Source organism: Gallus gallus, chromosome 2, assembly GCF_016699485.2.
Source record: "Gallus gallus isolate bGalGal1 chromosome 2, bGalGal1.mat.broiler.GRCg7b, whole genome shotgun sequence".
Classification (NCBI taxonomy): domain Eukaryota; kingdom Metazoa; phylum Chordata; class Aves; order Galliformes; family Phasianidae; genus Gallus; species Gallus gallus.
In genome coordinates this window covers 46,093,226-46,116,591 of record NC_052533.1, presented here as the reverse complement: position 1 = coordinate 46,116,591, position 23,366 = coordinate 46,093,226, and the positions used below count along the sequence as shown (strand labels likewise).

The 23,366-nt window shown below is 36.7% G+C and overlaps 1 protein-coding gene and 1 long non-coding RNA gene across 9 annotated transcripts in view; one reads left to right on the top strand and one right to left on the bottom strand.

Annotated features, from left to right (window-relative positions):
- LOC101748739 overlaps positions 1–2,910 on the bottom strand; it is a 16,945-nt gene extending 14,035 nt beyond the window's left edge. The window contains exons 1-2 of one of the 3 annotated variants that reach the window (XR_006937428.1): positions 2,674–2,910; positions 524–678 (exon numbers count right to left, since the gene is read on the bottom strand). This is a non-coding gene — a long non-coding RNA (uncharacterized LOC101748739). The remainder of the gene's footprint in view (positions 1–523; positions 679–2,673) is intronic. The other 2 variants (XR_005857514.2, XR_005857515.2) reach the window with 2 other exon arrangements.
- Positions 2,427–23,366, top strand: NME8 (NME/NM23 family member 8). Of its 6 annotated transcripts, none has more exons than XM_040695819.2 (17): positions 2,427–2,658; positions 3,326–3,427; positions 4,479–4,515; positions 4,619–4,676; positions 4,974–5,080; positions 6,150–6,221; positions 7,054–7,170; positions 7,677–7,752; positions 10,214–10,290; positions 12,389–12,481; positions 15,365–15,522; positions 16,363–16,541; positions 17,651–17,795; positions 18,465–18,569; positions 19,223–19,374; positions 22,113–22,257; positions 22,858–23,366. In XM_040695819.2, the coding sequence occupies exons 3-17, from the start codon at positions 4,483–4,485 to the stop codon at positions 23,078–23,080; spliced, it is 1,740 nt and encodes a 579-aa protein (XP_040551753.1). In that variant the 5' UTR covers positions 2,427–2,658; positions 3,326–3,427; positions 4,479–4,482; the 3' UTR covers positions 23,081–23,366. The 6 variants fall into 6 exon arrangements, with proteins under 6 accessions (XP_040551753.1, XP_040551756.1, XP_426021.3 ...); XM_040695822.2 differs by lacking the exon at positions 2,427–2,658 and adding an exon at positions 2,760–2,807 and having other exon boundaries at positions 4,619–4,667; XM_426021.8 differs by lacking the exon at positions 2,427–2,658 and adding an exon at positions 2,760–2,807.

Genomic DNA, 23,366 nt, shown 5'->3' with positions numbered 1-23,366 from the left:
TCATCAATAGAGTTCTACCAACTACAGTTCTAACTTTTATGCCCACAACAGGCTGTGCACTGCAGATCTGCACGTGCAACAGCATGCAGAAATTTCTTAAGTTTTTCAGCTTTCTGAATCAAAATTGCCATTTTTGATTTGAAGATATTAAAGTCTTCACTGTTTCAGATACTTTCTTTCTGTTTTCCACAAGAAGAGAAATAAGAAACCAGAAAGCACTCCCACTACTTTCAGATCCATAATCTACCAGTGGGCAAAGCAGAAACAAAGCAGTAAACACATACAGAGCTTTCAAACATCATGCTCTGCTATATTGCCAAGCTAATAGTTCTGCACAAGAGCTGAGAAGGTCAGAAGTTCTCTCATTACCAACAATCCTAGAGGGAATTCAGGCAAAGGCAAAAGAGGATCAACAGCACAAATCCATGAAATCTAGCAAGGAAAAGTCATGGATTGAATAACTTGCAACACCATCATGCACACAGACTGCACAGCTACAGAAAAGACAAGTGATCATAAATACCTTAAGGTGATCAACATCTTCAGTGTGTTTATTAGCAGGTAGTCATCACAGGCACCGACACTCAGGCTTGTATTTGGACACATTAAAAGACTGACTTGCAGGGAAGATCCACCTCCAGTTTAATCTCAAAGGTTACTTGCTGATCTCAGCAATACCTACAAATAGCTGTCATTACTTTGTAAAATAATGTTTGTCATTTGAAATTGTGTCACTTTGGGCATTAATACCTCGTGACAAAGAGCACACAAATCATTTGGTACGCACAAAATGGAGTGAAATAATTGTAAAGTTACTCAAAATAACTGCATAGTCATTCATCATGAACCCATTCTATTTTATCCATTGCATACTTTTCAGCACATTTTCAGAGTCATTTTGGTTGAGGAAAAAAAAAAAAAAAAAAGACAGCAAACTCCTAGCCCCTTTTCTCTGATGCCATTTATAACAACCACCAAAAATTCTGATTTGGTTAAGCTACACATGTCATTATTAAATTCTCTGAGACTTTTACAGAGCTCTAAGCTATAAACGAAAGAGTCATCTTTTTATTATACTTGTCCTACCAAAAGTGAAGATTTGCAGTCTATTAACAGTGTTTATTATTGAGTAACACCACATAAAATCAACAAACTGCACTGAAACTTCATAAGCTGGCAGCTAAAACACTCTGACTGAATAAAATCTCTCCTGTGGGGAAAAACATGACACAGAAATCAGGTACAACCTTCAATCAAGGTCTGTGTAGACAGTGTTATAAACATCTCCCAGGGGATCGAGAGAAGAAACAGTCATTGACTGTTATTCCAAAAATAAGTTCTAACTAGTATGGTATAATCAGGAGTGTAGAAAGATAAAAACCTGGAGAAAATATTTTTCCATAACTAAAGCCCTTAAATTTAATTTCCCTTTCCCCATCCCACCCAACCTCCAACCGGCAATTAGTGGGCAGTACTTTGTAAACATAACTGCTCATCAAAAATGTTGACAGTCCTAAGAAATGAGGGATCTACTGCACGAGACCTAAGAGGAAGAGGTTCACTGCACATTAGCAAACAACCCAACTCAAACTCTCATTTACTTCTTGCTTCTAAATTTTGTAAATGAGTGCAGTGAGTATCAGCCTCTTCTTTCGTGGCAAATATTTAAAACACCAAATCTACAAATGACATTCCTTTGCATTAAATATTGTGTGATATCCAAAATATCCCAAACTTAATGCTTTCTAGCTGAGTGAATGGAGAACAGGCTGTACTAGACATACAGCAGAACCTCTTTCTAATGTTTCTCTTCAACTCTAGTTTTTTAGTGTACAGATATATATATACATATATATATAAATTATGTGTTCATGAAGAAAGTGGTCTGGGTAAAGTAGTAAGCAGTTTGCAAAGGAAACTCCAAAAACAGATCCTATGTTTAGGAGCTTAAACTTCTGCTTAGAGGGTGAGTTGAATCTCTCCTTTTTTTGTAGCTCTAATATTGTAAGCCTATTATGATTTTGAAAAACCTTTTTTTTTTTTTTTTTTTTTTTTCTTTTTACTTCACACAGAGAAAGAAAGACTACATAAGTGCACTCCCCCACTTCCAAGCAGGCCAATGCAGAATTTATCCCAGTTCCAGCGCTGCAGTTTCCACAGGAAAAAAGAAAAAAACCAATCTAATCCAAGGTGTCAGGGCACAGCACAGTCTCAACACTGAAAACTTCTGCAGCTCTGTGGAAATGTTGCCTTGTTACCTCTGCTGTGGAACGAGCACACTTCAGCTTGGGATGACTTTGCTTTAAGACAGAAATTCCATTCTAGCACCTTTACGTGACACTGGCCTACTTTTTTCTTCATATCAGTTTCAAGAAATAAAATGAGTTCTTCAGTAAGGGACCTTGCAAGTCATGCTTTGGTGAGCAGTCCTGAAAGATTTATGTAAAGTGACAAGCAATTCACCAGAACTAGGTGTTCTTAAGGTGCTAGCAATGCACATAACGGCAGTTATGTCAGTGTGCCCGGACAGGGCCTCAGGAGGAAATTAAAAGCACTGGCGTTTCATGAAGCAGGAACGACATGCAGATGTGAGCTGTGTGTAGCTTAGAGATGCCTAGACCTGTGGTGGTTCTTAAACCTGTAACTCCACAAAGAATGGTATGTGCCTTCTACCTTCATCTTCTGGGCTTTGGAAGGGGCCACTGGGAGGCACCAGCAGACAGGCAGCTGTTAAGGCCGTTAGGAGGGGTCACTGGGCTGGTGGCCGTTAGGGCCGCTGGGAGGTGCTGCCAGACAGGTGGCCTCAGGTGAGGCAGAGATGTGGGTGCTCTGGGCACTGTGGGTGACGAGACATGGGCATGGGGCTTTGCATGGTGAGGTGTGTGTATCAAACTGCTGGTTGTTATCTGGGATCTGCTGTTATACACAAGATTCAGTGCACAGGCTGCTATGGATGTGTCTGTCTGTCTGTATGCACAGGGGCATGGCCAGGTATCAGAAGTGCTTGGTAATAATAGAATCACAGAATCACTGAATCAGTAAGGTTTGAAAGACCACTGAGATCACCCAGTCCAACCATCAACCCATGAGCATCCACCTCTCTCAGTACTACATCTACCCTTTTCTTGAACATCTCCAGGGACAGTGACTCCACCACTTCCCTGGGCAGCCGGTTCCAATGCCTCACCATTCTTTCTGAGAATAATTTTTTCCTAATATCCAGTCTGAACTTCCCCTGGCATAACTTGAGGCCATTCCCTCTCATCCTATTGCTAGTTATCTGGGAGAAGAGGCCAACACATACCTCACCACAATCTCCTTCCAGGTAGTTGTGGAGAGTGATAAGGTCTCCCCAGAGCATCCTATTCTCCAGACTGAAGAAACCCAGAACGTTCCTGTATATGTCTGCATGAAAGTCTGTGCTAAGGTATTGAGTGTGTGTATGCAAAGATCGTGTGTTTTTAATGTCATTTTGATAGTGTTCATGAGTGTGCACCCAGGTGTATTTTCATGTGTGAATTAGTCAGACGAGGCATTAGGCAAGATCTGTGCCTCTGCCTTTGTTCTGAAGGGAGCAGCTCCAGTGTGAATGACAGGACACTTCTACCTCTGGACTCATCTGCTTGTTGAGCTGTCAAATAACAGTACACAGATAACAGAGGTGACATTCATGGTGGCACTTTCCTTTTTCCCATGACAAAGGCTACTATCTTAACCAAGAGCTATGAAAACCTCCACTTCCACTGCTGATCCAGTGACACATTTATCATTCAGCCAACATTCATCTAGAAACTGAAATCAAATTTCACCCAAGCATGTAATGTCATTGATAGTTTTTCCACTCAAATCAAAGTTAAATATCTATTAAAAAGAGGGGGAGAGAGAGGGAGAGAGATACAGAGAGAGAGAGAAAGAGAGAGAGAGAGAGAGAAGGGTATGTTTTTTTAATGAGGGAATGATGAATGAATCATGATTCAGTTTGGCAGTTCAGTTGTGGGACACTTGAAAATCATTGCTTTACATGTATCCCAGAAGACAAGAAACTTGATCTAATGACATTTTGAGTTGAAGCTCTTTAATTATTAGTTTTCTGAAATGGTTCAATGTCACAGCAGCTGTCATCCTATCCAAGGTTCTTTGGTCATTCTTATCAGAGCAATTATGAATTTGAAATATGCTTGAGGCCAAAGAATACTGAAGATCCTAACAGATTAAGAAGCTAATTTTTATTCAATTTCCTGTGCTATGTTGGTTCTGCTAGCAAGTCTCATATTTTTCCACAGAACGCTGATGTGACGTTTAAACTGCCATTGTTGTAGGGCCTTCAGTGGACTTAAGTTTTAAGTTTTAAGATTAAGTTTTAATCTGAATACAGTGCTATGTTGAAAAGATTAGTTCTACATGTCACAAATGTGGCTCACTTTTCTTTAACAATATTAAATGTTCTTCATGTTTTGATGTGCTTCCTGTAATTACAGGGAGATGGCAGGCAAGAAGAAAGAAATCCAGCTTCAGGTATAAATTCTAATTACTTGATCGGTTCTAGACAATAAATGGCTTTTGTTTGTTTGTCTGCTGTCTTTCAAAGAAGTTAAAATGTCAATTCATTTTATTTCAGACCACAGTATGCAACCAAAATGAGTGGGATGAAATGTTGCTGACAAAAGGTGTAGTAGGTACTGACTATTACTGTTTTCTGACAGTTTCTCGCATATCGTCCCATCTATAGTACAGAAAGCTACAAAGACTAATACCATACTATCTCCTAAATAATTATTATTTTAATATATTTAAATATAAATAACATTTATGAATGAATGTTGTCTTCTATAATAAATAAATACATTACAAATCATATTATCCATTACTTTGTCCACCTTTATATACTTAAAGTACGTAAAGTATATCAAGTATGTTTAATTTTATAAGTTTCTCAAGTCAGCAGTTTGTAACTTCAAAACATTATATTTTAGTAATAGATGTGTATCAAGCTTGGTGTGGCCCTTGCAAAGCTGTGGTAAATTTATTCAGGAAACTGAAGAATGACTTTAGTGAAGATGATGTGCTGCATTTTGCAGTGGTAAGGATGTAAATTTTGTGTAGAACTTCAAGTATAGTTTATGTTAAATGCATCTTTTTATCTGTCTGTATTTACAGGGTTTTCATTTTACTTTCCTTCTATAAAGTGAGTCATTACAATTTTGGCCTGGTTGCCTTCTCTTCACAATATCTCCTTATAAGACTTTCTTGAGAGGTAGATTAGAAATGGTATTAGGTTTGGAAAAAAAATATCATAGAAAGAGAGCTAATATCCCCCAAATTTTCTTTTCTTTGATAAAAGTTGCTGAAATTTTTGGAAACCAGCCTATGCTGTTTTTGTTTTTTGTTTTCGTTTATTAATTTTAAATCTGCTCATTATTGTCACATTTAAAACTCTTACACCCTTGAAAATGTGTTACATCTTTCTCCAAAATATTTCATTGTATTTAATTTTTAAAAGAGCATAAAAGAGGAATTGAAAAATAAATTATCAGAGAGCTATTGTACTACATTGACTGTAGATATATATTCTATGTCTCCTATATATATCCTATTTATAGGAGTCATATTTCATATTTAAAGTAGATAACATTTTTTTCACATATTTACTTCCTCACAAATGCTGACCAAGCTCATCTCTTCTCACGTTACTGAAAACTTTCCATTGTTTGATCAGCATTTTGACTTTTTGCAGAAAGTATATGTATCATAAACAGACACACACAAAAAAAAACAGTTAATTATGTGCAGAGGTAACCTGAAGTGCTTTTTCATTAAGTTGATCACATCACAAAGAACTTAGTAAGGTGGATATTTTCTTCTGTCAAGAATGCATGTACTGCTTCCCTGTTTCTGTATGTTTATACATGGTAAAACAATACTAGGGTGACATTTTTCCATGAGTCGCTGCTGTAATATGAAGGGAGGCCAACCTCACATTACCAAACCAATTCTTTCTTCACCACCAGCAAGTAGCATAAAACTTTACTGAGGTGATGTAATATGTTATATGGCTGCAGTCTTCTTTCAAGCCAAAATATTTTATGTACATATATACATATGCATAGATATAAACAAGTAAGTACATAATTTTCCTCATCTGACCGCAGGCAGAAGCTAACAGCATTGAGAGTCTGCAACCATTTAGAAATAAATGTGAACCTGTGTTTCTCTTTTGTGTTGTAAGTACACTGCATCTGTTTTTATTAACATACTGCCTATTTTTGAATTAATTTTTCAGTAGATTAAAAATAAATTTAAAACTGTATAAGTCATGCCCTTACATTTTACAGTAGGTAGAATTTTATTACCAGATGTTGCTTACGTACGGCTTTTTACCATGCCTGCATCTGTGGCTCCTGAGCACATTTTTCTTGTGTTGGCATGTAGCACCACCGCAGCTTTGTTGTAGCCACATTTTTAGTAGTTTGTGACTGAGAAATCAGTTTTTTTTCCAGGGTTGCTTCACATATAGTGCTTACATTTGGCTACCCTGGAATGATTATTCTGTCCTTAAAGATGACCAGTTCCAGCCTCTCTGGCAAGAACAGGGACATCTTTCACTAGATCAGGTTGACCAATGCCTTGTCCAACCTGACTTTGAAAACTTCTGTGATAAAACATCCTCAGCTTCCCTGGGAAACCTGTTCTAGTGTCTTATCACTGCATCACAAAAAATGTCTTCCCTATGTGCAATCTAAATCTGCCCTCTTTCATTTTAAAAAGGCTGACCCTTATAATTGTGAGCTAGTTATTTGCATTTATTTTTTACTTCTCTTGGTAAGTCTGGAAACATAGAATTAGACAAAAAAGGAAAGGAAAAAGTGATGAGAAAGATTCATCTTGAATGAGCAGAGGCATTCATGTCTTTGGTATTCACTTCAGTGAGTACAAGTTGTGTATTTCTGGGGAAAAAAGAAAAACAACAACAAAATATAACATGTTCCCAAACTAAAGTAAATGTGTAAAGTAAGAGACAAGAACTGACTAAGAGTGTTATTTCCTCTTTCACAGAATGGCAAAATTATTGCAATAGTGAGAGGTGCAAATGCTCCTCTTCTCAGTAAGAAAATAACAGAACTGGTACAAGAAGAGAGGGAAATTCTGGCTGGACAGAAGGAACGCCCCAAGGTATTCACAATATATATGAATGAGTATTTTTACAACACTTTACGGGTTTCTTTCAATGCTCACGATCATTTTCTGTAATGTTTAATTTTCAAAAAAATTTTTTGCTGTGTAGTAAAGGGTTGTGGTTTTTTTTTAGAAACATCCCTTTACTTTTTAGAACTGGAGGAAAATTATAGATTGCTATATTATTCAGAGAAAGGGAGGGATGGATTGCTAACGAAATGTCACTAGCTGATAAACCAGTCCTACTCATCATCTTTTTTTTAAGTCATCATCTTTTTTTTTTTTTTTTTTTTTTCCCCATATTCAGTAAAAGGAAACTTTAAACAAACTATAGATCACTTATGGAAAATCAGGCTAGCCAGGAGTCTTCCTTTAAATTGCAGGCTTTCCTGGATAGCAAATACGTTATTACGTTAAGAAAAAAAGTGTTGTAAAGATCTAATTCTGTTTTGGAAGTTTAGCTTCACAATGGTGATTTACTTCTGTTTTTACAATTACCCTAGGTGGATGAACTTGTTTTCCTAGAAGAGAAATTGTCAGAACAGTCTATTGAGTCTGTTGAGGAGACTGTACCTGAGGGTAAATATACTTGATTTATTTTAGAAATTTAATTTAAGTTCTTTGATTAAGAACTGTGCATGTTGAGCTCCAGTAGATCTTCCTTTGATTCAGTTAATAACATGAGAGTTTATATTTGAAAATGTCAGACTGAGAAGTTTTCTTCTGTAAGGAATTAAAATACTGGTCTTTCATCATTAGTGTTTTCAAGCCCTTTTAGGAACATTCAGGATTCAGAATGTGTGAAAGATTAGTACCTGAAGGTCACTTCCACACAGTCCCTGTGTTAGCTCTGTACATAGGTCACTCTGAAAATAATGCCTCCTATTTATTTCCATGGAAACTACAACAGATACAATGATCAAAATAAAATCATTTAATAGAGAAAACTCTCCACTACAAAACACTATTTTTCAACATAGTCACCACCATTAGCTATGAATTTTTGCCAGCGATTAATAAAATTCTGCATGCCATGCTTATAAAAATCTGCACCAGTGCAGGTGACTCACAGTTTCACAGCTGCTATGATGCCAGGAATATGTTGCCTGTGCAGTTTATCTTTCATCCTCCCAAACAGATGAAAGTCAGAAGGCTTCAAATCCAGACCTATAGTGTGTGTGGTACGGCTGTGCAGCCAAGAATGGCAATGCGCTCCACAGTCTTCAAAATGATAGTGGGTCTGGCGTTATTGTGTTGCAAGAGAAAGGTTGTCTTCTCTGGCTTCACACTGGAAGTGTGAGCTTTCAGTTTAGTTAGCAGTACAATATAGTGACCAGAGTTAATGGCTTCTCTGGTTTCCAGGAAATCCAGAAGGATCACTAGAAGGATCACTCTTTTTCTATCCCAAAAGACAGTTTACATCACTTTACTCACTGAGGGTTGCATCTTGAACTTTTTTTTCTATGGGGAATTCACATGTAACTATGCTATGAATTGCCATTTGGCTTTGACTCACATATGTCTTGTCACTGGTAATGATGCAGTCCTGGAAACTGTCACCTGCCAATGGGTACAATTTTCTTCTGCATTGAGGAATTCAGTGACATAGCTTTTCTTCATATGCACTTCCATGTCAGACATCAAATTGTCAGACTGCCTTTCTGCTGCCATCTGTCTCATGGCAACAAAATGTAGTAGATTATTGGCCTGGAAGGTTAACCTCAACTGCCATACCACCGCCATCTGCCTCTGACATTGTGGGCCAACACAGTAAAATAGGAAGCAGTACCTTGGGAGTAGCTTTCCTACATTTGTTGAAGTGGTGTTGGCTAACCTTTGGATGTTCTACAGAAAAAAACAGTGCAGTACTGAAGCCTCTTGAAGCTGATGCTTCATATATGCATTGAATATCATTTAACAAGATTGAAATGGAATAGTATTTTCCATCTTCTCTCTTATTTATTTTTTTTCCTGTGAGAAAGCACTAGATCACTGTGATGGATTAAATCATATTCCTTACTACTTTTCACATCTTCTTTATTGTATGTTGTAAGTGGCATGTTCCTGACTTCAGCATTAACTTTTTTTTCTTATAAATCCTCCGAGTCTCAGTAATGCAGTATTGTAAATCCTTTAGAAATTATATGCAGATTTCCCACTAATCTGCATCATCTAAATATTCAACAAAAGCAGGGCAAAGAGTTTAAATTTGGATTCAGCTCCAGGTTAAGGAATCCTTCAGAAGCTCTGGAGCACTAATACTCTGTTGTAATATATTCCTTACCACATGCAGGTGCCTTTGAGTGTTTTCTAGTACTGGCAACAAATAGTAGTCTTGCGTTTCCATTAGAGCCGTCATTAACTGCTTCTGCAGTGTTTGAGATCTTATTGAATTACGTATTAATGCTTAAATGTAAACCTCAGTTTCTACAAAGATATAGTTTATATTTTCTTCTGAACACTTTTAATTTTGAAGTTGTGTGTATGCTACAGATGCTGTATTAGCATGTCTGAGTGGGAACACTTCTTGTGTTAATGTTACATAGTGTTAGCAAGCAGGTGCTACTTCAGCGGTTATTTATTGCAAATGACACAATGCAAAGGAAATAAACGTCTACTAAGATAAGAAATGTACATTTTACTGGAAATTTCTGATAGTCATAGGAGAGTTTCACTATAGTATTTGTGCTCTTCACATTCTAGTCCTGCTCATAGAGAAGCTTCCTAGAGAAAGCACTCATCTTAAATTGTAGATTTTGCACCACAGTTAGCTGCATGTAGAACATTTCTCTACCATATGACCCAAAAAACACCAATGGTTCACCAGGCATGTGGATTCTAGAGATGACCAAGGACTGTCCAGACTTTAAGATAGGCTTTCTGCGCTGGAGTCACTTATTTCTTGGAAAAACTTCTTGTTCATCTCAATACTAAAATAGTGACATATTCAAAGAGACTCACTTGTAAGTAATGGAGAAGTTAGCTATATATTTATTTTGATAAACATATTCATTGCCACATGATTTTTTCTGTTTTACAGAAGAAGTCACATACTCGGTTGGAATTATAAAACCTGATGATGTCTCAGAGGGACGTGTAGAAGAAATTAAACGAAAGGTAGACAGAACTTGAAAAGATACACTCACCCTTTTTAGTTAGGTGACACAATAAGATGGAAGATCAAATAGATCCCGGTTTATTTCCAGGCTTTGTAACAGTGCTTGCTAATGCATCTCTGATAAGGATAGTAAAAGCAAGTTAATTTTGCCCTGAAATAATAGGGCATTGTAATTGATAGTGTTGCTTTAATATTTTATGCCAGTAAGTAAGGTATGACACACATATTATATATTAAATATATATACACATATGTAAAGATGATGAGGGGCCTGGAGCAACTGTATTATGAGGAAAGGCTGAGAGAGCTGGGACTGTTCAGTCGGGGGAAGAGAAGGCTGGGGGGGGATTTAATTACTGTTTATAAGTGCAGGAATCAAGTCAAAGCAGAGTGGACTCTTTTCAGTGGCAAATAACAATAATACAAGGGGCAATGGACAGAAACTGGAGCACAAAGAAGAACTTCTTTACTGTCAGAGTGACCGAGCACTGAAACAGGATGCCTGGAGAGGTTGTGGTTCTCTGTCTCTGGAGATATTCAAAACCAGCCTGGATGCTTTCCTGTGCAACCGGCTGTAAGGAGCCTACTTTAGCAGGGGGGTGAACTTAACATTCTCTAGGCGTCCCTTCCAGCCCCTATGATCCTGTGATTCTGTGATTCTATGACATGGATTTATAGTGTGGAGATCATTGACACATGAAATCCATAAGAAGGAGGGTGCCTTTTTTCTCATACAGTAATAGAAATGAGATCTAGAAACTACGGTGGTGAAGTTAATTCTTTCAGGTGCAGAAGGTACATTTCCTGACTGCATAGTATCTTTAAGAATTGTAAGCACACATAAAGCAGCTAATCAGCTTGTTGTGCCATGGTGTGTATGTGCATCTAAATGACTTAGCATATGCTTGTAAATTGATTTGTGTGCACTAGTAATTACTATAATCAGACATTGAACACTAATAAGAATCTCAGTACATAAAAGGACTCTGCATTTATTTAAGTCAATACACAAGAAAAGAGAAATTCTCTTTCCCTTCGGAATATAATACTGTAGTAATGATCATTTCAATTATAAGAATATCTGACTGCTTCTGATACCAAAAATAAATAAATAAATAAATACATATGAAGTGCTCATAACACTATATATCAAGATAACATTTTAATTTAAAAAAGTATTACGAGAAGGTCTGTGACATAAATAGGAAAGAAAATCAGTGCTGTATGCCTTGTTTCTGTACTTTCTCCATCTTGACCAGAAAGGAAGGAGGCTCAATAAAATCAGGAACAGCAGGCAGTGTTTGAAGGCAATTTAGATGTATCTGAGCAGCTGTTAGTTGGCTCTATCTTTACACTGCCTTGTGAGATGTGTACCAATGCTGTTTCCACATACAAACTTTGCAAAGGCAATCTGAAAACTCAGCAGCATCATAGGGGATTTTAAAGAGCAGAGTGTCGGTAAGTAGACTGATATTGGCATCTGGGGCTGAATAATGCTGTCTTTGTTTAGATATAGGTATATGGTATAAATTGCAGTCTCGCTCTTGTCAGTAAGACTATGAATTTTGATACAGATCACACAAGTGTGTACTGAATTTAGTGCAGCAATGTTATTAAAAACAGTTAATCATAACATACATTTTATTTTTGATATCTGCTGTTCCTCATGTCTATTAACCAAAAAGTTTAGCCTATTTGTACTGCAATGGTTACTGACAAACACACACTTAAATGGTTACTGTGATTATAATGCAGATTATAATGGATTTTTAGGCAAGCTGCATGTTAATCATTTACAATAGTAAAAAAATTTATTTGATGCTAAATAAAAAGAATTACTGACCACTGCATGAATGCATACATTGCACTGCATTATATTTATTAAAAACTTTAACATAGTGAGCATTATTATCCTGAATTCAGTAAAGAGCTTTGAAAAGCTGGAATTTTAGTTTAGGCAAACATAATGTTATATTTGGAATACTTCAGATAATTCAGATTTAAAATAGCATCCATAATCAATGATCTCTAGGTTTACATAGGATTTTATATGTATCTTTCATCAAATGCCACTGAGTAATGACTGAATAATTGCAGATTAGAGATGCAGGCTTTGGCATTGCAGCATCAGAAGAGAAAATGCTAACTGAGGAGCAAATCAGAGAATTCTACACCAAGAGAAGAGAACAGGTAGGAAAAAACAAACACAAACACAAACAAAAACAAAAGAAAAAACCTGACCAAAAGGAATGGGTAAGGTATATCAGTGTGGCTGTATGTTTTTTTAAATCTCTAGATTGTAATTTCTTAATAAGTTGAAAAACTGAATTAGTGGAGATTTAGTACATAGGAAAAAAGAAAACTTTATCTCTCTTTTTTCTTACCAACCTTTTTACAAATACAGCCTGGTAGCACTCCGACATTTCTACTAAGTTATATTAAACTCCAATTAAAAACTAAAATATTTCATTATTTCTTTCTCTTATCAGAATGTGCTTGATCCTTAATCATGGCCTCTGTCTTCCAGACAGGAAATAAGTGATAGCATAAATTACTTTTTCTTTCCTTCAAAATTTTTGTCACTGGACAGTACTGGCAATAAGCACAGGCACAGGCAGAAAGCTAAAACATCTCCAGAAAAGGTTATTTTTCTGTCCCTATACTATACCAGGGGAAATTGCAACTAGTTCAAGGAAACGACGAAACAATGTTGTTTACCATTAAATGAAAATGGTTTAGCGAAGTAGCAAATGGATATTGCCACATGTTTTGGCAGAAGTTAGCTAAAGTCAACTAACTATACAGAAGGGTTTGTATCACCAAAAAAAAAAAAAAAAAGCATCTTAGTAAATATTTATTTCTATTTAAAACATATATAAGGTAGTCTGGAATTATAAGCAGACAGCCAGTTTGTTTGATTTTATCAGAGGGACCAAGATAGAAATAAAGGGTTGATATAATCAAAACAAGAAGCTGAGAAAATGTTCCTGCAGTGCTACAAACGAATGAGAGTGAAATAAAATTGTTCTTACTGAAGCCATAAGGAAAAACAAATAGTAATGATCAGATTGCTGCAGTGTTGTTTAAAAAGGAAGTAATGGTGGGCATGTGAGGAATTATGAAGAGCTTGGTTTTGCAACCTGGGATTCTACTTTAGACAGACAGAGGCAGTTTTGAAATACAGGTATATGCTGTCTTCATGAGAACAGCAGCTGGATTTGAGATTAGTTAGATGCAGTGGGAGACATAGGAGGAAGACAAGGAGAAATCATACAGCGTTTCATATATAACAGCACTGCTAGGTTGTAGTAAATCCCAGTTAACACTAGAATAGCCAGCTTCACAGAAAACTACTATGAACTGTCAGAAGCAGTTCAAAGGGCTCTGTGCTTGTTGGGAAGCCTGTTACATTATTTGTCATTCTTTAAGTGTAATTCTAAGCTGAAAAAGAAGTATGCCAAAGTGATAAGATAGAATATAGGCTTTGTGCTCAGTGGGAAAAATTCTTCCCAATTTAATGCCGTGCTAACCTGTTGAAGATTCAGGGACTACCGATTAAAAGAGATTGGAGATTGAACTTAATAGAATTTCAGATATAATTGGAAGAAGTTGTTCCTTTTTATTGATGAAGCCAGGAGAGCCATGTCTAGTAGCCATATCTATTTCTTCTAATGTGAACAAAAGTATTTTTTAAGACACAACAGTATACTCACTTCATGCAATGTACTAAATGTATTTCATTCAGTGCTATTTCTGAGGTTTCTCATCTTGTAAAGTGGTTTACATGGATGTGTAGATATAAGGATAACTGAAAGAGAAAAGGAATACATATGGATATTGAGTACTGTGTCCAGACCTGGGGCCCCCAGTACAAGAAATACACAGAGCTCTTGGAATGGGTCCAGAGGAGGGCCACTAAGATGATCAGAGGGCTGGAGCACCTCTCCTATGAGGAAAGGTTGAGGGAACTGGGCTTGTTTAGCTTGGAGAAGAGGAGGCTCTGGGGAGACCTCATTGTGGTCTTCCAATATTTGAAGGGAGCATATAAACAAGAGGGGCAACCGCTGTTTATGAGGGTGGATAGTGGTAGGACAAAAGGGAATGGTCTTAAACTGAGACAGGGGAGGTTTAGGTTAGATATGAGGAGGAAGTTTTTCACACAGAGGGTGGTGACACACTGGAACAGGTTGCCCAAGGAGGTCGTGGATGCCCCATCCCTGGAGGCATTCAAGGCCAGGCTGGATGTGGCTCTGGGCAGCCTGGTCTGGTGGCTGGCGACCCTGCACATAGCAGGGGGGTTGAAACTCGATGATCACTGTGGTCCTTTTCGACCCAGGCCAGTCTACGATTCTATGATTCTATGTCATCCTTATATTACTAAAGGAAAAATATATCATGCATAATCATATGAGGGTGGCTGGTTAAGAAAAGATAGAGTAATAAACTTTAGAAAAGATATTTGAGGAAATTTTAATATTGATTTAAAAGGTGACAAGCAAGAAAGAAAATATTAAAAAATTACAAGAGCTTGGAAAGTTATTTTCTGATTAAAATGTCTTTCACATAATTGAAGACTGAAACTGGAAGAGTGGAAAGAATATGGCAAAGACAGTGATGGAAAAGCATACAAATTTATTGCAAATATTTTGTTCTATATTTCCTATGAGCTACTTGATTTTTGGTTTCAAAAATTATGCATGGAATTGTACTGCAGCATGTGGTAAGTGCTACTGCAAGCATAGCATTCAATCAAGTTGGATTAATTTCTAGGTCATTTTCTTCTCTCTTGTCATTTGCACTTTAAACTGGAAAAATATTTAGTGCTTGCTTAAATTACTTTTATCAATTGCAATTAATTGTATTTTAATCAATTAATTGCATTTTAGACATTTCATAATTTTATTTTCTCATATGACCAAAAAGTCTTTCAAGCAGTTTGATAGGGTTTAGAATAATCAATACTAATGCATTTTAAGAACAGGAGTGTAGTTACTTAAAAAAGTATGGTTTCATTTCTGATGACAAAGTCAGAGTTTGTGAAATTCGTGGCAAAACAAAAATTATGTTTTTTAGCCTGATTTTGATGATTTTGTTCAATTCATGATGAGCGGACCATGCCATATTCTGATAATCACTAAAAAAAAAGCAACGGATGCTATTCCTCTCTGGACAGAACTGCATGAAACAAATGAAAGCATGCCCGATGAGACTGAGGCTGAAGAGAAAGACAGGTAAATAACAACGTTAACTGGAAAATGTGATTCCGTTACAGTATTCCAAAAACATAATAAACTAAGAGTTATTCTTGCATACTTTTACATGCCTATGTAGACAGGACTCAGGGAGCAGTCAGAGCTCTTTACCTGGTCTTTCACAAGACTGTCATTACAAATCTAATTATAGCTCCTTAGGGAACATAGTAACTCCATGCTTCCCAGGGAAAGATAAGAAGCAAAGGGCACTGATCTCTTACTAATTCAGAACTAGACTTGAATGAGTTGTTTGTCTAAGAGGAAAAGTGCTTTACTTCAAAGACGTTGTAGTCCATGCAATTCCTCTTCATACTAGTTCCCTAAGTCAGAGTGACTGCCAGCACTATAAATGGAGTGTTGCACTGTTCTCCGTGTTTATTCTTATGTGTGCCAGGAAGCTGTAGAAATGGTTCAAGTAACATCTGGGGAAGCCTGAAACATGCTGTGGTCCCTGGGATCACTATGTAAAAGCCAGCAAACAAGTGGGAGGGGCTGCAGGTTGGTTTGGGGTTGTTTTTGTTGTTGTTGTTGTTGTTTTCTTTTCACATAGATACGTAAGCAGACTGCAAGGATTTGCTGTTCACAGTCATGATATCTGGGAATGCCTGTTTTGCTCTTATGTCAAGTATTTAGCAAAAAAACATTTAATAGGATGCTAGTTGCATACACAGCACAAGACAATAGAGACAAAATAAGACAAAAATACAGATATCGGATTGGGCATTATATTTAGATTTACAGAAAGCAGTATTTAAAAATCTTTGTTCTAAAAAATAACTTGTAACATGACTAAAAGATGGCATAACTGTGTCTTTCTAGGCTGCAAGGAACTGAAGAAAATAAGACTATATCAAATATATGTGATGTGCCAGACAGTTTCGAAGATGCTAGCAGGCAACTCGCCTTCTTTTTCCCAAATTTTGATAGAAAGAACACAGAACAAAAATTTGAAAAGACATTGGCCTTAATTAGACCTTGTGTCCTAAGGGAAAGACGGAGTAAGTTTTAATAACTACATTTTCCATCTAGGGCAAATAAAAAGTCTCATACTTTGAATTTCAAGAATTCTAGCTCTCCTAATGGAAAGGAGTTAGATCATCTTTTCTGCTCAACATTAAGTTGTCAGTAATCTTTATCAGGAAAAGGTTCCATGGCTGATGTGTTTGATATATTTAGAATATAAATGTCAAAACCATTTTGTTCCTTTGTTTGCTATTTTAAGACTATCTTTATAACACTTATAGAAAATGTCTCAGAGAAGATACGATTTTCAAAGTATACTCTAACATATCCTATTTCCCACCATAACATAGTAGCTGATACTGTCCCTGACTGGCAGGTCTGGGGTAAATCAATGGCAAGTGTGAAAAAGATCTGATGCAGGATGCTCTATGTTGCGTAAGACACTGCTGCACACAAATAAGTTTATACAGACAAGGTGTTTACAGTTTGGATCAGAAAATCTACCCCATTAGTATTAAGGTCCATCCAAACAAGTTTCTTCTTATGTATATTTACATTTCTTGCTAGACCATAGTTAGCTTTCTTATTTAAATTCAAGAATTTCTGTACTGGAATTGACGTAAACACAAAGATTTGTAAAACTAAAATTTTGACCTTTCCATGTATTTGTTTTATTGATTACTATCCAGTATTTTGCTAATAAGAACCATTTTTCAGTCCTGTATATAGAGAATTATAATTTTGACTTGTGCCGGATATTTATACATATGTTCTTGTAAGACTTGGTTAAATGAATGTCTATCTATACAAAATCTCAGTATCTTCCTTCATTTATTGCAATGCATATACAATTTCTCAGTCAGGAATTCCTGATATATATTCCTGATACAATATATATATATAAAATACTGGGATTTCTGAAGCGAGAGAAAACCTGAAGAGAGTGAGCATCAGCTTTATGAGCATCCAGGCAGCTACCAAGAACTTCTAGCAGTTGCTTTAAATTGGCTTTCTATTCTACAGCTTAGAAATTAATTCCCTTGTAAAACATTAGCGCTGTTATTGAAAGTCCATGCCATTTCTTCACAAGTGTATGAATTGATGAGTGGATAGTGATTTAGCATTATTTCAATAATTTAAACAGATTCCATTATGCAAAGCATAAAGGACGATGGCTTCGAGGTAGCAATGCAGAAGGAAATAACCCTATCTGAAGAACAGGCACGTGAATTCTATAAAGAACATGAAAATGAAGACTATTTCCCAGCCCTGCTGGAGCAAATGACCAGGTAAGGTGAATGAAAAATGAGAATGTGGATTTATAAATGAGAATGACATTTTCCCAACAAAGAATTGAACTGAATATTGTATGGCTACAAAGTACCATAGTATCTGAGAGATTAATAACATTTAAAACAGAATCAGACAATTGCAGATAATGAGATAATTACCAAGTAGAGAAATCAGATTTTTAAAAATTACCAGCAACTTCATAACTGCAGGATGTTGGTCAGTTCCATTGATTTGAATGAAAACAGTTGAGCTGTGCTCTGGAAAGCTGCATTTAGATTGTCTATAGGAGTAATCTTTATTCAAGCTGTGTACTGCACTTCTCGGAGTGGAAAAAAATAATCATATTTGGATACTGTCTTCCAATGAAGTTGTAACATGGCTGGGATGCATACAAAATCTTAGGAGCTGATCAGCATTTTTGTGTCTAATAATAAAGAAATTCTGAAACATTCCTGCCATTTTGGTAACAGTAACTTTAAAATTTAAATTCATTTAAGCTCCATGAGGTTTTATCAGACTGTAGTTCCTTGAAAAGAGACTGGTTTTAAAATCCTTTAGTAGTAGGCTTTGTTTGCCTGGCCTCAGCTGCATGTGATCAAATTTTTCTTGCCAGTTACAGAGAATTTAATATTTGATGTTTTTGATGCTGGCTTTCTATTTTACAGCGGTCCAACACTTGTACTTGCTCTAACACGACAAAATGCTATACAGCACTGGAGAGATTTATTAGGCCCAAAGACTATTGAAGAGGCAAAGAAGGTACCAAACAGGTAGTACATAAAATAGTAAACTGTCACCCTCTGCTTCTAGTTTACCTTCATATTTTTCATCTCAATGAATATCACATTCCAAATGGTGTAACTATAGTGCCATCATCTGGAAGCTGATGTATATTTCTGCAGCTTGTTAAAGTTTTCTTGGATAAAAGATATTACAGTAACAGCACTTATAGTGTTGAATTTTTGTTGGTTTTGTTTGAAATAGCACCATTGTTTTTTAAACCAAATGCTTGTTTTCTTAGATTAAGGAAAACTTCTCATTGGTAGATTATGTTATTTGTGACTGATTTCCTTTCACATATTTTATGAATTAACACCTCATTTTCTCACCTGCTTGCAGTATTGCTCTAATAAACTGCTGTGATATCATCTTATGTGTTGTTGCCAGAAGTACTGTTTCATTAAGCAAAAACTGGTATCATCTTGGAAATATAACAAGATGTCAGGAAGGAAAGTGATCATATTTCATGTTGTTAATTAAAAATTTGATTGCTCTTTCTGTAGGCAGATTCTTACACCTACTGAGAGATCACAGAGCACTTAATTTGCCAGATCAACTTCAATACACTAGGTTAAGGTTAGTCATAGTTAAAGCTCAAGATAACTATTTCCTTTAATAACTTCACTCTTTTGATGACTCTTAGTTTACGTGCGAAGTATGCAATCGACAACATAGCTATTAATCAGCTGCATGGTAGTTCTTCAGTTAATGATGCTCAGAAGGAATTAGAGTTCTTCTTCCCTCAGGAGCACACTTTGGCATTAATCAAACCTGATGCTGCTAAAAATCACAAAGGTAAGTGATCTAGAAAGCACAGGCTATGTCTTCATATGTTATTTCTACAAAATATTAGCAGTATACACTGCAGAAAATCACGCCGGATGCATTATATTTATTCTATGAGATGCTTTTACCATGCAGATAAATGCTTTCACGGGGCTTGCATAATTCATATCAAGGTCAGAGATGTGACATTTCCTTTCTTAAGTGGCCTACAGCTCTTTCTTCAGACAAATACTGGTAAACTGAAGTGAGAGAATTCTTAGCTAACTTAAACAGTCTAAAAGTCAGGCACATGTTCAAACTAGCTGTCCAGTGTTCTTTTAAGGACAGAGAGGCTTTTCTAAGTCATGCTACTGATTTCAGACAGTTTTCTCTACTGACTCAAGATGAGCCATTGCTGAGTTAGATTAATTCCTGTACAATCAGAGTATCATAGAACCAAGGAATCATAGGGGTTGGAAGGGACCTCTGGAGATCATCTAATCCAACACCCTGATAAAGCAGGTTCCCTATAGTAGGTTTCGCAGAAAAGCATCCAGGCAGGTTTTGAATATCCCCAGAAAAGGATATTCCACAACCTCTCTGGGCAGCCTGTTTCAGTGCTCTGTCACCCTCACAGAAAATAAATTCTTCCTTGTGTTTGTATGGAACTTTCTGAGTTCAAGTTCATCAACACCCTGCTGGTTCACGGCCAACCTGCTGTCCACTAAAATACCCACGTCCTTCTCTGCAGAACTGATGCACGTAGTTATTCCTCCTCAGGTGTAGGACTCTACGCTTGCCATTGTTGAACCTCATTAGGTTCCTCTCTAAGTCTCCAGACTCCAAGTCTCACTGAATGGCAGCACAGTCTTCCGGTGTGTGAGCCACTCCTCCCAGCTTTGTATCAACAGCAACTTTGCTGAGGGTGCATTCTATCCCTACATCCAGATGTAGGTGTTGCACAATTTTGGACCCCATACCAGTTCCTGGGGAACACCACTAGCTCCAGGCCTCCAACTATGCACCAATGATCACAACTCTCTGAACTATGCAAATTCTCAACTCATTTCACTGTCCTCTTTTCTATCCCACACCTCCAAAGCTCACCCATTAGGATGTTATGAGTGATGGTAAAAAGTCTTGCTGAAGTCAAGGTACATAACATCCACTGCTGTCATCCCCTCATCTACCCATCCAGTCATTATATCAGAGAAAGCTACCAGCTTGGGCAAGCATGATTTCCCCTTGGTGAATCCATGTTAATTATTCCAGATTACTTTATTCTCTTCCACTTGCTTCAAATGACATCCCAAACAACCTGTTCCATCACATTCCCAGCAATTACATCTGACTGGCCTATAGTTTCCCAGCTTCTCCTTCTTGCCAGTTTTGAAGACTGGAGTGACATTGGCTTTCCTCCAGTACTCAGGCATCTCTCCATGAGTTTTCAAAGATGATAGAGAGTGGCTTGGCAATCACTTCTGCCAACTCCCTCAGTACTTGTGGTGGGTGCATCCCATCAAGACCCACTGTGTGCAATTAGTTTACCTGAACAATCTCTGAACAGATCCTCCTCAACAAAGGGGAAATCTTCCTTTCTCCAGACTTTCTCTCTTACCTCCAGGGTCTGAGATTCCTGAGAAGCAGTCTCAGCAGTGAAGACTGAAGCAATGAAGGCATTCAGTAACCCACACTTTCCCTAGTCTTCCTTGTACTATTGACATCATTAAATAATCCTTTCTTGTTGTCCTTGACCTCCCCCAGCAGATTTAATTTCAAGTGGGCCTTAGCCTTCTTTGTGGCATCTTTGCATGCCCTGACAATGTTTCTATATTCCTCCCAAGTAGCCAGACTCCTTGTCTACATTTCATAGACTTCCTTCTTCCATTTGAGTTTTCTCATGAACTTCTTGTTCATCTCCTGCCATCTTTGCCTGATTTCTTACTCTTAGGGATGCACTGATCTTGAGCTTGGAGTAAGTGGTGCTTGAGTATCAACCAACTCTTTGAATGTCAACCAACCCTTCCCTTCCAATACTCTGACGAATAGGATACCTCCAAGTAGTTCCTTGAAGAGGGAAAAGTTGGCTCTCCTGCAGTTCAGGGTTGTAATTCTACTTATTGCTTCCTTTGTTCTGTCCTTGATTTAACTTGCCATCAGACACAGCGAATGAGGAGGAAAGGTCAAAGTAAAAAGAACACTGTACATTTGCAATCTCGTCTAAGATTTTTGATCCTACCTTTTTTTTTTTTTTTTTTTTTTTTTTTTTGACCTCTGGCTCCAAAGCCTCTTGTTAGCATTCTTTTCTTTCCTAGTAAGTTCAGTAGTCTTTCTAATTGTTAACTCATAATTGGCTTTGTTGGTCTTTCCTCCCCTCCTCTAACAATCTAGATTTATTTTATCAGGCCAGCTGGTGCGCACTGTAGCATTACAACTACATTCCACATTTTGTCAAGTGTCAGAAATAGCGACGAATGCTACTAGTATAATCAGCAGCAATACAGGTTTGTCACCTGCATAAGAGATAGTTTAGTTCTATGACAGCAGTTTATTATATTTTAGAGAAACGCTAAACTGCCTGTAATCTTGTTGGCTATTGCTTGACATTGTAAGTAAAATTTTAATAGATCCTGGTGGTTTGTGCTATTTTTAAGAGTAGATGCAATGTTTTCTGAAACTTTTAAAGAATTCTTTTGCCTCAATTTTTTTTTTCATTTGAGCTAGGTACTTTAAACAAGAAAGAGTGAATTCACTTGTTATTCTTCTAGATGAAATTATGCAAAAAGTTAAAGATGCTGGATTTACTATCTCAAAAGTTAAAGAAGAAGCTTTAACTCGTGAAATGGCTACACAGTTTTATAAGGATCATGAAGGAAAACCCTTTTTTGAAGAGCTAGTGTCATGTATGACTGAGTAAGTAACTAGCTATAAGGTACTGAGTTATGTAAAGTATGCATCACATCTTTGAATGTACAGACCCCAAAAAACATGCAGTTCCCTATGTGGGCTGAGGATTTTATACTGTGTTACTTTCTCTGGCAACTTCAATCAATTTTTCAGTGTTTTATGATTACAATTTAGCATGAAGTGCCCTTACTTTAAAATGAAAAGTTACAATTCTTTCAAAAATTGTGGACAGTAATTATATTTTTGGATTTGTTTCTCAGATAACTCATTTCATGCAAGTAAAACATTTTTATCATAATATCTTTGAATAACTGTTGATAAAAGTGTTTGTTGTCCCGCTTCAGAAATTTTTGAGTGAATCTTTTTAGGAAAAGAAGCCCAAATCCAAAAAGCTGATTGTCATAATCTTTGTGGTTTTCGAATATAGGTATCGGTAGGTTTATATTGTCTTAAACAAAACACTCCAGAAATACATTTTAAAATTTAAACAGTTTAACATTATTCAGACAGCATAACGTTTACCATAAGCCTTCACAGTATCTCTGCAGTTACAGCTAAATCTGCATGTCACAACAGTGAAAGAACTTCTGTATATCGATTTTACAGGGGCCCGTCAGTGATAATGGTCTTAACAAAGGAAAATGCTGTCCAAGAGTGGAGGAAACTAATGGGTCCAACAGATCCAGAAGTGGCAAAAGAGAGCTGTCCTGAATCAATTCGAGCTCAGTTTGCACAAAATATTTTGTCTAATGCTGTTCATGGATCATCTAATAGAGAACATGCACTGGAAAGCATTGAGTATGTTTTTGGTGAGATTGATATAGATTGAACAATTAGTATTTGATTTTTTGAAATTTATAGTCAGGACATTAGATACACTTATCTACCTAGCCACCTATATTTAACCTTATATGTATGTACACACACCTATTTTCCTCCATATTCTGTCCGATTTTTGTTATAAGACAATTTCTATGTAACAAAGAATATCTATGTAACAAGTAGTAAGTATTAGAAAATTGATGTTAGTAGTGATTTATTCATGTATGCTTGATATATCATTTTTGTTTGTTTGTTTGTTTGTTATCGTTTAACAAATGCATGTTTTTCAAATA